The following is a 12,003-nucleotide window of genomic DNA, read 5'->3' as shown; positions in this document are numbered from 1 at the left end:
ACCATGATTAGTGCACAGGTATGCCTTAGACTGCCCACAATAAAAGGCCACTCTGAAAGGTGCAGTTTTATCACACAGCACAATGCCACAGATGTCGCAAGATTTGAGGGAGCATGCAATTGGCATGCTGACAGCAGGAATGTCAACCAGAACTGTTGCTCGTGTATTGAATGTTCATTTCTCTACCATAAGCCGTCTCCAAAGGCGTTTCAGAGAATTTGGCAGTACATCCAACCAGCCTCACAACCGCAGACCACGTGTAACCACACCAGCCCAGGACCTCCACATCCAGCATGTTCACCTCCAAGATCGTCTGAGACCAGCCACTCGGACAGCTGCTGGAACAATCGGTTTGCATAACCAAAGAATTTCTGCACAAACTGTCAGAAACTGTCTCAGGGAAGCTCATCTGCATGCTTGTCGTCCTCATCGGGGTCTTGACCTGACTCCAGTTCGTCGTTGTAACCGATTTGAGTGGGCAAATGCTCACATTTGCTGCCGTTTGGCACGTTGGAGAGGTGTTCTCTTCACGGATGATGCGAAGGAGATGTGTTGCACTGCATGAGGCAAATGGTGGTCACACCAGATACTGACTGGTATCCCCCCCCAATAAAACAAAACTGCACCTTTCAGAGTGGCCTTTTATTGTGGGCAGTCTAAGGCACACCTGTGCACTAATCATGGTGTCTAATCAGCATCTTGGTATGGCACACCTGTGAGGTGGGATGGCTTATCTCAGCAAAGGAGAAGTGCTCAATATCACAGATTTAGACTGGTTTGTGCACAGTATTTGAGGGAAATGGTGATATTGTGTATGTGGAAAAAGTTTTAGATCATTGAGTTAATCTCATACAAAATGGGAGCAAAACCAAAAGTGTTGCGTTTATATTTTTGTTGAGTATATATACATATACATATACACGTATATATACATATACACGTATATACACGTATATACGTATATATACATATACATACATACGTATATATACATATATATATATATATATATACATACATACATACATACATACATACATAGACATGCAGTGAGTAAACAAACACTAAACGATTGGGTTGAAAAGTTTCACAAATAATCTGGGTTCGATTTAGTCTGAACAAAACAAACTGCTGCGAGTAAATTAAAGAGAGATTAAAAACAAAACAAAAAAACCTGACCGTGTACAATTTACACTTTGAAACAGCCGCTGTCAATTCATTAATCTGCCATGAATCTGTAGGTAATCTGTCTGTCATGAATCTGTAGTTAATCTGTGCCCTGAATCTGTAGTTAATCTGTCATTAATCTGTCTGTCATGAATCTGTAGTTAATCTGTTGTTAATCTGTTCCATGAATCTGTAGTTAATCTGTCGATCTGTTGCTAATCTGTTGTTAACATGTAATTAATCTATCATGAATCTGTAGTTATTCTGTCGTTACTCTGATGTTAATCTGTTATGGATCTATCATGATTGGCCCCGGCTCAGGGCTTAGGTCTTAATTCTTCACATCAGTTCCTCTATGGTTTTCTGGTTTTACTTTCATCAGTTTATACTTTCTCATGTAAATCTAAGTTTGGTTCTGTTTACTGCTTTTCTTTGTTTTGCACTTTAGTCACTGGTTCATTCTTTGGTTATCATCTATTTTGTAGCTGTTATTGTATTCTTTCACGCTGGGTCCTTTAAGTTACTTTAGTCTTAATTCAGTTCTTTTTATCACATTTATTGTATTATGCTTAGTCACATGTTTTTGGTATTATTTATCTTTGGTGTTGCTCTTCAGATTATGTTCCATTTGTTATTTATTGCATTTTCTGTTTTTCAGTTAACTTGTTTTATTTATTGCATAATTCTATAGTCACCGGGTTTGTTTATTTTCTGTTATACCAGTAGCTTGTTTTGTCATCATCATTGTTTGTATTCTCTTTTATGTCTCAACCAGTTTCAGCTCTGTCCTAGCTTGGTTTATTATTATATCTCTTGTTCTTTCCCCTCTTTTGACGAGTCACAGTATTGCTTCGTTCTGCCCTTTTTCTTTTGTTCACGCATTATTGCTTGTCTGGTACACGTCACGTTATTCAATTAGTTTTTCTGTCACTTACTTCTCTTGCTTTGCACTGCTTTGTTTTGCCCTCTCATTCCTTCCCTCTTCTTTGCTTCACAAGGCCACACCTCTTTCCAGAACCTTCCACACACCTACAGTAGTGTTCAGAATAATAGTAGTGCTATGTGACTAAAAAGATTAATCCACGTTTTGAGTATATTTCTTATTGTTACATGGGAAACAAGGTACCAGTAGATTCAGTAGATTCTCACAAATCCAACAAGACCAAGCATTCATGATATGCACACTCTTAAGGCTATGAAATTGGGCTATTAGTAAAAAAAAGTAGAAAAGGGGTGTTCACAATAATAGTAGTGTGGCATTCAGTCAGTGAGTTCGTCAATTTTGTGGAACAAACAGGTGTGAATCAGGTGTCCCCTATGTAAGGATGAAGCCAGCACCTGTTGAACATGCTTTTCTCTTTGAAAGCCTGAGGAAAATGGGACGTTCAAGACATTGTTCAGAAGAACAGCGTAGTTTGATTAAAAAGTTGACTGGAGAGGGGAAAACGTATACGCAGGTGCAAAAAATTATAGGCTGTTCATCTACAATGATCTCCAATGCTTTAAAATGGAGAAGAAAAAAACAACAACAAAAAAAAAAAAAAAACAGACGTGTGGAAGAAAACGGAAAACAACCATCAAAATGGATAGAAGAATAACCAGAATGGCAAAGGCTCACCCATTGATCAGCTCCAGGATGATCAAAGACAGTCTGGAGTTACCTGTAAGTGCTGTGACAGTTAGAAGATGCCTGTGTGAAGCTAATTTATTTGCCAAGAATCCCCCGAAAGTCCCTCTGTTAAATAAAAGACGTGCAGAAGAGGTTACAATTTGCCAAAGAACACATCAACTGGCCTAAAGAGAAATGGAGGAATAGTTTGTGGACTGATGAGAGTAAAATTGTTCTTTTTGGGTCCAAGGGCCGCAGACAGTTTGTGAGACGACCCCCAAACTCTGAATTCAAGCCACAGTTCACAGTGAAGACAGTGAAGCATGGTGGTGCAAGCATCATGATATGGGCATGTTTCTCCTACTATGGTGTTGGGCCTATATATCGCATACCAGGTATCATGGATCAGTTTGGATATGTCAAAATACTTGAAGAGGTCATGTTGCCTTATGCTGAAGAGGACATGCCCTTGAAATGGGTGTTTCAACAAGACAATGACCCCAACCACACTAGTAAACCAGCAAAATCTTGGTTCCAAACCAACAAAATTAATGATGTGAAGAAGTCATGAAAAACTGTGGTTATACAACTAAATACTAGTTTAGTGATTCACAGGATTGCTAAAAAAGCATCTTGAACATAATAGTTTTGAGTCTGTAGCGTCAACAGCAGATGCTACTATTATTGTGAACACCCCCTTTTCTACTTTTTTTTTTTTTACTAATAGCCCAATTTCATAGTCTTAAGAGTGTGCATATCATGAATGCTTGGTCTTGTTGGATTTGTGAGAATCTACTGAATCTACTGGTACCTTGTTTCCCATGTAACAATAAGAAATATACTCAAAACCTGGATTAATCTTTTTAGTCACATAGCACTACTATTATTCTGAACACTACTGTACTTCACATCACCTTGATTAGTTTGCTCCTTCTTTAAATCCTCACAGTTCCACAGCTCACTGCCCGACTGTTCACTTTCTCGCCTCTTGTTCTCATCCTGTTTGCGTTTGTGTATTTTTTTTTTTTTTACCTTGCTTGTGTACTCCAACCTCTGTCTCACTGTTACCCTGAACTCAGCCTGTTTTTGACTCTGCCCCTGTATTACTCCTTGACGCCGCTTGTATGAACTTTGCCCATTTATGGACTACGACCCAGCCTGCACCATGTCTGATACCTCTGCCTGTATATCTGACTACCTGCATACTGAATCTTCTGCCTGGTTACACGATAAATCCTTTTATTCTTCAAAACCAACCATACCTGAGAGTCTGCATTGGTCTCCTACTGATTCCTGTTCCATATTCCATATTAACGACAGTTAATCTGTCGTGAATTTGTAGGTAATCTGTCGTTAATAGGGAGTTAATCTGTAGTTAATATGGAGGTAATCCGTCATTAATATGGAGTTAATTAATCTTTAGTTAATCCATCATTAATATGTAGTTAATTAATCTTTAGTTAATCCATCATTAATATGTAGTTAATTAATCTTTAGTTAATCCATCATTAATATGTAGTTAATATGTCAATCTTCAGTTAATATGTAGTTAATCATGTAATCACGTAGGTCGTGTTGGATTTCTACCGTCTTTGACTACACATCATGAGTCTGAAGTTGTGCAAGTTTTTAATTTTTCTTTTTTTTGTATTTATTTGTTTCTCTGCAATCAAACTTCAGATTAATTTGAATATAAACACCTGAATCAGTTTCTCTTCATTCTACTCGCACACTTGAAGTGCATTTACACGATTAGTGGTAATCGGGACGTGCAATCCTGCCAAAGAGAGCCGTGCTGCTCGCTTGAATTTAGCGGCGCCTTGACGAGCACAAGATATGCAATGCATGATGGGAAAGGGACAATGATAGAGCACTCAATGTCAAAATGAAGTGAGCGTGACAAAGACACGAAGCAACACGAAGAACCCAGAGACTGTTTCTTGTTAAGGACGAGTCAGTACTATACATGTGTGTGTGTGTGTGTGTTTGGGGGGGGGGTGTCCAGCAGTGGACGGCTCACTGTAAATTCTCGACATGGTGGGTAGGACATATTTATTTCTCTCTCTACATCGTTTTCATTGGCTGCACGGACGTGAAAAGGGTGAAGACAGAAAAAGGACCATGGGGGGGGGTGTGTGTGTGTGTGTCCAATTCCCTGGATGGACTTAAGAAAATGACACACAGAGAGAGGTGTGGCTTTGTGATGTTCACAGGTGTTACCTTTGGTCCAGGCAGGTGTGGGTCATGAGGCAAAACGTGGCTGCTGTCCTCCGTCCTCGTCCTCCCCTCTGGTCCTTCAACCTGCACACACACAGACAGACACGGACACGGCACTGACGGACGCCTGACAGCCAGCGCACTGCCACCTCACCGCCCTGTCCTCTGACACACCCCGTCTGAACCCACAACTAAGAAACCAACATCTGAAGCTTGAACCACAAGATCTGCACCTCCCGCTGAAGTTCACACACACGGACGAGAACATCGGGATCCACAGAAAAACAGCACAAACATCATCTCTGGACCTGTAACATGAAGGTTTGGGACCAAACGAGGACCACGAGGCACACAACAGTGTGTGGAGCAAAAACATACACACAAGGCAGAAGTTACAAAGCCTGGACCTGGAACCAGGTGGTCTGCGCCTAAAACCACCGGGCACTCAACCTACATCTTTAAAAATGTGGACAGAGAAACTCAAACAATCTAAACCACAAAACAGAAGGTGCTGAGTTTCAAACTAACTTCCTGGCTGAGAAAACGAAGTCTGGACCTACCACAAGAGGCTTGCGGATGCCCAGGCGGACGGCGCCAGGTGGGGCGGACTTCAGGACCTCCACGGCTTGGGCCAAAGTCAGCAGGTCCAGCTGCGTGTGGTTGACGGAGACCAGCTGATCTCCAGGCAGGAGACCACCGTGCTGCTCCGCTAAACCACCAGGAACCAGAGAACGGATCACCATTACACAGCGACCAGGGTCCAGCGGGTCCTGTAGGGTGAGACCACGGTCCAGCTGTGACACTCGGTTTCACTGATCCTGTTTTCACTCATTTTATTTACTCACAACAGGAAATGTGGTTTGGGGACAGCAGCAGGGACAACTGACCCGGGTCTGACTGAACAGGGGTTTTGTGTGTGTGTATCAGAGTGGATTATTAGATTTATTTGTCACATGCATGGATGTAGGACGGAGTGACATGGAGTGAACTTTACTCTGATCCATTCTTATCTGAGACACAATAAAAAATAAAATAAAGAGAAATAAGAAAGAGGGGCTAAATCTAACATTCTGATTTTACACAAGTTTTACACCAGATGTGCTTCTTGTCACAACTAAAGATCTACAAAAGAAGAATAAAACTAATCTGTGCTGAAGTAAACAAAGACGACATGCACAAAGTGCAAAAGGTCGAGTCTGAGGTCAGGAATTTCAGCTTTTTTTTTTTTTTAAAGTCCCCCATCTTCACGATCTTTATGTCTAAATATGTTATTACCTCATGACTACAGACACAAATACTGTGCCCTCCAAAAGTATTGGAACACTTGTTATTTTATACATTTTAATTTGTTTATGCAGTTTAAAATACAAAAAATACAAAAAAACAAAAAAAAAAATCTAAAATTATCTTCCTTAAACACAGACTGAAAGCAAACCTCTGTAACTTAACATAAAATAACTAAAAATACTAAAGCCAAGATGATGGGTTGCATAAGTCATGGAACACTTTGGTATAACACCTGTAAATAATCTGTTTTATTGCCATCTTATTTATTGTTTGCATTTCAGATGTACCTTCTGGCAAATTGTAGCTGAAAAAAACTATCACCTCTTTTCTGCTTCAAACTGCCTCCAGTCATCTGTCTCAGCCACAGATATCTTAATGATTTAAGAGGTTTTACTTTGTCATCTGATGGTTAATAATCACATTAATCCATTTGATCTCTTTGGGTGAAGAGACTGTCTCAGACGATCTGCTGAGCTCCGAAGTAGCGCAAGGCGGACCAATTTTTAGGGGCGGACCGTTCAGTCTGCGACACCGGTTCAGATGCAAAATAAGACATGAGACGAGATAATCATACAACATAAAATCATTCCTCTCAGTAAATAATTAATCATTTATAAATATCTGATTAGATTAAAATATTTCCTTCCAGAGAAAAAGATACAAAAGAAGAAATAAAAATAACTCAAGAATTTAAGATAACTCTGGATGTAAGTCCTGAATCAGGAGCAGAGAAACAGGCAGGGGGCGACAGAGACCACAGAAATAACGGAAAATCATTTAATAAACCTGTGAAAGCCTCACATGTTGTTCGATGCCACAAATTATAAAATATTTTCTGTTCCAGCACAGAACCAATGTTCTCTCCAGGTTCAGGGAAAAACATATAAGTAAAATATCAACATTTCTGTTGTGTTCTGCTGTAATTTGTTACAAATAATTCAGCATATTTCATCAGGGCTTCTTTTCCCTATTAATATTTGATCATTGAAAACTTGGAATGTTGTCATTATGTAAAACAACTGCAAATCAATTAATCCCAATTTCTTTTCTTGAAATAAAATATCTTTACAAAGTGCAAATTACATTTTGTGAGGAGACACTCAAACTAAATATTAAATTGCAAAATTGAAGAATGCCTAAAACATTACATTATTGCATAAGCATTTCTTAAAAAAATGTCCCAAAACTATGCAAATGTTTAAACTTTTTCTTATTACTGTAATTCTGTTAAAAAAAAAACCTTTAAAAAAACTGTTGTTGCCCAAACAGAGAAAAAATGTGACGTACAAATGTTTGTCTTTTGTATAAAGGACTCACAGGGTTAAGGGCAGATAAAACAGTGAATGAATGAATATAAAAAAAGCTTCACTTCCTAATTAAAGTTTGAAAGCAGATCAGAGGTAGCTGACATGAAGACGGCGGATTCTCTGCACCTGAGGCGGGACCAGCGTGTGTGTGAAACCCACAGGGATTTTACTGATCAGGTGTGATTTAGATCAGAGCCCAGACCCGCCTCTGGAAGGCGAGAGGATCCGTTCACACCTGCAGGGCCCAGTTGAAGGAAAGCGACTTGACCCCGCTGATGACACGAGGAAACCACAGAGCCAGCCAGCCAGCCAGCCAGCCAGCCAGCCAGCCAGCCAGCCAGCCAGCCAGACAGACAGACAGACAGCCAGACAGACAGACTCGAGGCCTCAGCTGTACAGGTGAACTGAACCCGAATGACGATGACGACAAACTTGTGCGACAGAAGACAGACCGGTGGGGGTGTGTGTGTAGGAGCTGCCGTGTGGTCATGTGGGGCAGGAATCATTTTAAATCAGTTTTTATTAAATTAATTTAATTAACTGATTAAAGATTAAATTTATTTGAAGAACGACATTAACGATATATTTAAGAAATTAATTTCACACCAACTTCAGCAGCTTTTACACAAACTGAAATGACATTTTAAAAGCCAATGACAACAACAGATACAATTTAAATAAAAGAAGAGGTGAAGTAGGTTTGTTACATCGAGTCGAAATTTAACAAGTTTAACCAGACTGACGAGTACTTTGATACGTTGTGGAAAACAGTTCATTCATTCATCTTCTGCACCTGTTAACTCCAAATAAGGGTCACAGATTCTCCTCAAGGTTCAGAACTGAACAAAACTTAAAATACTGGAAAAAATGGATCTTATATATTATATGTGTTGTGTGGCCGCCAGAAGAGGAGGTACTGCTGGTCCACCACCAGAGGGCGCCCTGCCTGAAGTGCGGGCTTCAGGCACGAGAGGGCGCTGCCGCCACGGACACAGCCGGGGGTGACAGCTGTCACTCATTATCTCATGACAGCTGTCACCCATCTACACTTCACCATACCACTCCATAAAAACCGGACGTCATCTCCACCTCGTTGCCGAGATATCATCGACCTGTGAAGGTAATATTCTCAGCCTTAAAACTAACTGTGTCTTAGTCTGAACTCGTTTTACAGCTGTTTTCCTGTGGAGTGCCTTATCTGGGAGATTGGCGTAATCAGCGACAGCTTCGCTTCACACCCCAGCCAGATAAGTGTTTGAGACAGGAGCTGCACGAGTGTGTGTGAGAGGTGGAGGTGGACTCTCCACCATTGTTGCTACTGGGTGTGCACACACCCACATCTTATTGTTTGTGCTCCTCGCCAGCAGTACCAGATCCGACATTCGGAGACGGTGGCCACCTGGGGACTCGGGACTTGGCGGCTCCAGTATTCTCCAGGTTCGGTGGCGGAGGAAATCGTGTGGTTCCGGTTCTTCTCAGGACAGACGTCTTCTATCCTCGAGCCTGCCCACACGTCACCTTTGTGGATTGACTGTTTGCAAAATTCTGTATTCCTCTGTATTGTGGTTGTGCTCATTCACAACAGTAAAGTGTTCATATTCGACTGTTTCATTGTCCGTTCATTTACGCCCCCTGTTGTGGGTCCGTGTCACTACACTCTCCCAACAATATGACAGATGTAAAACATTCCCTGTGTAGACATTTTCATTTTTTTGGAAGAATCTATGGCCTCAAACAGCCACTTTTTCTCTTTTTTCAAAATGCAATAAAAAAAAAGTTTCAATTAATGGCCATGGGTTTAGGGGTGGAGCCTATAGAGTGTTGTTATGAACGCGGCAAATAAAACTAAAACAAAGTGGCACGTGGTTCCAGAGTGATGGAGCAGAACACAGAAGCTGCTGGATAATGAAGACGGTTTAACAAAGGTCCAAGTGTCAAAACATGACATCCTGAAAACTTTACTCATTTCATTTGTAATGATGAGCCTCATATCTGGGGTCACTGTGTCTTTTGATCAGAAGCCAAGGACAGACATTTGTCCCAAGGGCTGGAATGCAATCAAAGGTTTAAGTACAGAACTGAAATTAGAAATGGCATTTATCTCAAAATAATCAGCAGTCCACTGGAACCAAGTTAATCATTAATAATTAACTTTATGCTGTTTTCCAAGTGTACATTTGCCTGTTTTTATGAGAACAAAAATAAGAAGATGGTTTAAACTGTTTTTAAAATGTTTCACACCATTTTAACTTTATTTTGAACTGGTTCTGATGCTGAAAACCAGAAGTTTAAACTGGATTTATTCTGGGAAAATTCTACAATGACAGATAATCTGGTTTATGTTCACTGGACAACAGCAGATTACACTGGTCAAAAAAAAAAAAAAAAAAAAGAAGAAAACGTCACATGACCGTTTTTTGCAATCTGCATGTTCTGTATTGATGGATGAGGCAAAAGTTGCTTATTCACTCAAGGGTTTGATGCCACTAATCGCACAAAAGCAGCTTCAAACGCATAGTTTTTAAACCAGGTTCATGAAATGTGAACAAAGAGCTGTGATATGGTTTATGGAGCTGAAGAGGTGTCTGACACGCCAGCTTTTGCTTTAATGTTTGATACGAGAAATCTGTTTTCATATCTCAAAAACGTGATGTGACTGGCAAAAACTAACACCAGATTCAGATTCAGCCCCCAAATTTAACAAAATCAGTTGAAAAACTCCACACAAGAAAAATTGTGTTTACCAGTGTGATAGTTTTAAATCATGTCAAAAGTTTTTAAAGCAGCTTTTAAAAGGGTTCATTAGCTAACAATCAACCAAAGGAAGTGTGTATTTATCTGTATTTAAACTTGTTTCTGGATTATAAAATCTGAGGTTCTATCTTTGGGTGTTTATATTTTTTACAGTCAGTTCACAAATGACAGACGATTCAGTCAGTCAGCTGAATGCAAAAGATGAACATATTTTTTGTTGTTGTTCACTAACTTTAGACATTTCATTAAGTATTTGGATGGCAAAAAAATCATTAATTGACATTTATTTATGAATAGATTTTAAATTGTGTCGTTAAAATTCAGAGGTGCTGTGATGATGACAGAAAAGGAAAAAAACCCTGCAAGATAAAATGTAAAGTTTATATTTTCTATGTGAAAAATTGGATCACTTAATGTCTGACCTCCAAAAATTAGAAAATAGTGTAAATCCACGTGAGACGACCCATTATTCCCAACCTGCCAATCAATCCGTTTGCTGCATCAAAGGTCAAACGTGCTTTAAAGTTTGATACGTGTCATAAAGAAAACTCTGTCTTAATCTTCAGATCAAATTACACAGGGAGAAGTTTGAGTGGAGTTTGTCCTGGCCAGAATCTGTGGAGACAAACTCAGCAGAGAGCGCCTGTGTAAACACAGCGTCTCCAGGAGGATGGCTCAGTCCTGCCAGAACGCCAACACCTCAGAGACTCACGCAGCAAGCCGAGAAGAGAGCGGACGTACATTTGGTGAATTCCCCGGTGTTGAACCCTGGGCATCGCCTGCGATGGAGAAGGAGCTGCTGTGCCAAGTCTGAGGCTGCCAGAACAAAGCCCGGCTGTATTTTTAGACTCTGCAACATGGCTACAGGTGGTGAGGAGTCAGAACCCGAGTCCTCCACTCCTACAGGATCGCGCAGAAAAACAAAGGCTGCTGTCAGAAAGCAGAGCCGCAGCAGAAAGTGCAAGAGGGAAGAAGAAATTCAAACTTATTTTGCCAGAAGTAGTGAAACGCTTCTCGTCCACTCGCTCAGAAAACAATGGGGGTGGGTTTTTTGTTTTTTTTTTGGATGCAGACGTAAAGTATCGACAAAGGTTTGACCTTTAATGAAGCACTTAGAGTGAAACTCTCTCCAAGTATTTTTAGGAGCTCTGACACTAAACTCAAGAAGTTATTTCTTATTTCATTAGTGGTGGTTTGAGTGCGACACTTAAATGTTTTTGGACACAAACTGACTTTAGTGGAACATTCTCAACCGTGTTAGTGTACGGAGAAGCTAACACGGGTCACTCAGGTGTTGTGTTTCATTTCCTGCTTGAGTCCAAACTCGAAAATGTATCATTTGATGCACAAAGTTAAAAACTAAACTCTGCTGCCTCTAGTTTTGCATCACAGCTTTTGTACAAACAAACACTAATAAACAGACGCTAAGACAAATCTTTGTTGTCGCCACCCACTCCATTACAATAAATCAAGCTCAAGAATGAGAATAAGGCTTGTCTGGTCTGGCTAACATATAAGTGGTTAAAATAAACCTTTCTGACTTACTCAGGAGGAAATCAAATGCGTTTGGTCGGACAGTGAAAGTTCAGTTGCCAGTGAATGCATCCTGATGCTCTCGAGAACTTTAACGTCTCGACTGATTAAACAACAAGATTAAAATAA

The 12,003-nt window shown here is 40.2% G+C and overlaps 1 protein-coding gene across 9 annotated transcripts in view; it reads right to left on the bottom strand.

The window, feature by feature from the left end:
• patj (PATJ crumbs cell polarity complex component) overlaps positions 1-12,003 on the bottom strand; it is a 254,271-nt gene that overhangs the window by 168,919 nt on the left and 73,349 nt on the right. For 8 of the 9 annotated variants that reach the window (XM_034179316.1, XM_034179318.1, XM_034179317.1 and 5 more), the window contains 2 exons: positions 5,554-5,763; positions 4,997-5,077 (listed from right to left, as the gene is read on the bottom strand). In XM_034179316.1, the coding sequence (XP_034035207.1) occupies positions 4,997-5,077; positions 5,554-5,763 (291 nt within the window). The remainder of the gene's footprint in view (positions 1-4,996; positions 5,078-5,553; positions 5,764-12,003) is intronic. The other variant, XM_034179319.1, reaches the window with a different exon arrangement.

This window comes from Thalassophryne amazonica, chromosome 10 (assembly GCF_902500255.1).
Source record: "Thalassophryne amazonica chromosome 10, fThaAma1.1, whole genome shotgun sequence".
Classification (NCBI taxonomy): Eukaryota; Metazoa; Chordata; class Actinopteri; order Batrachoidiformes; family Batrachoididae; genus Thalassophryne; species Thalassophryne amazonica.
Note: the sequence above shows the minus strand (reverse complement) of the source record. Positions and strands in the feature narration are given on the sequence as shown.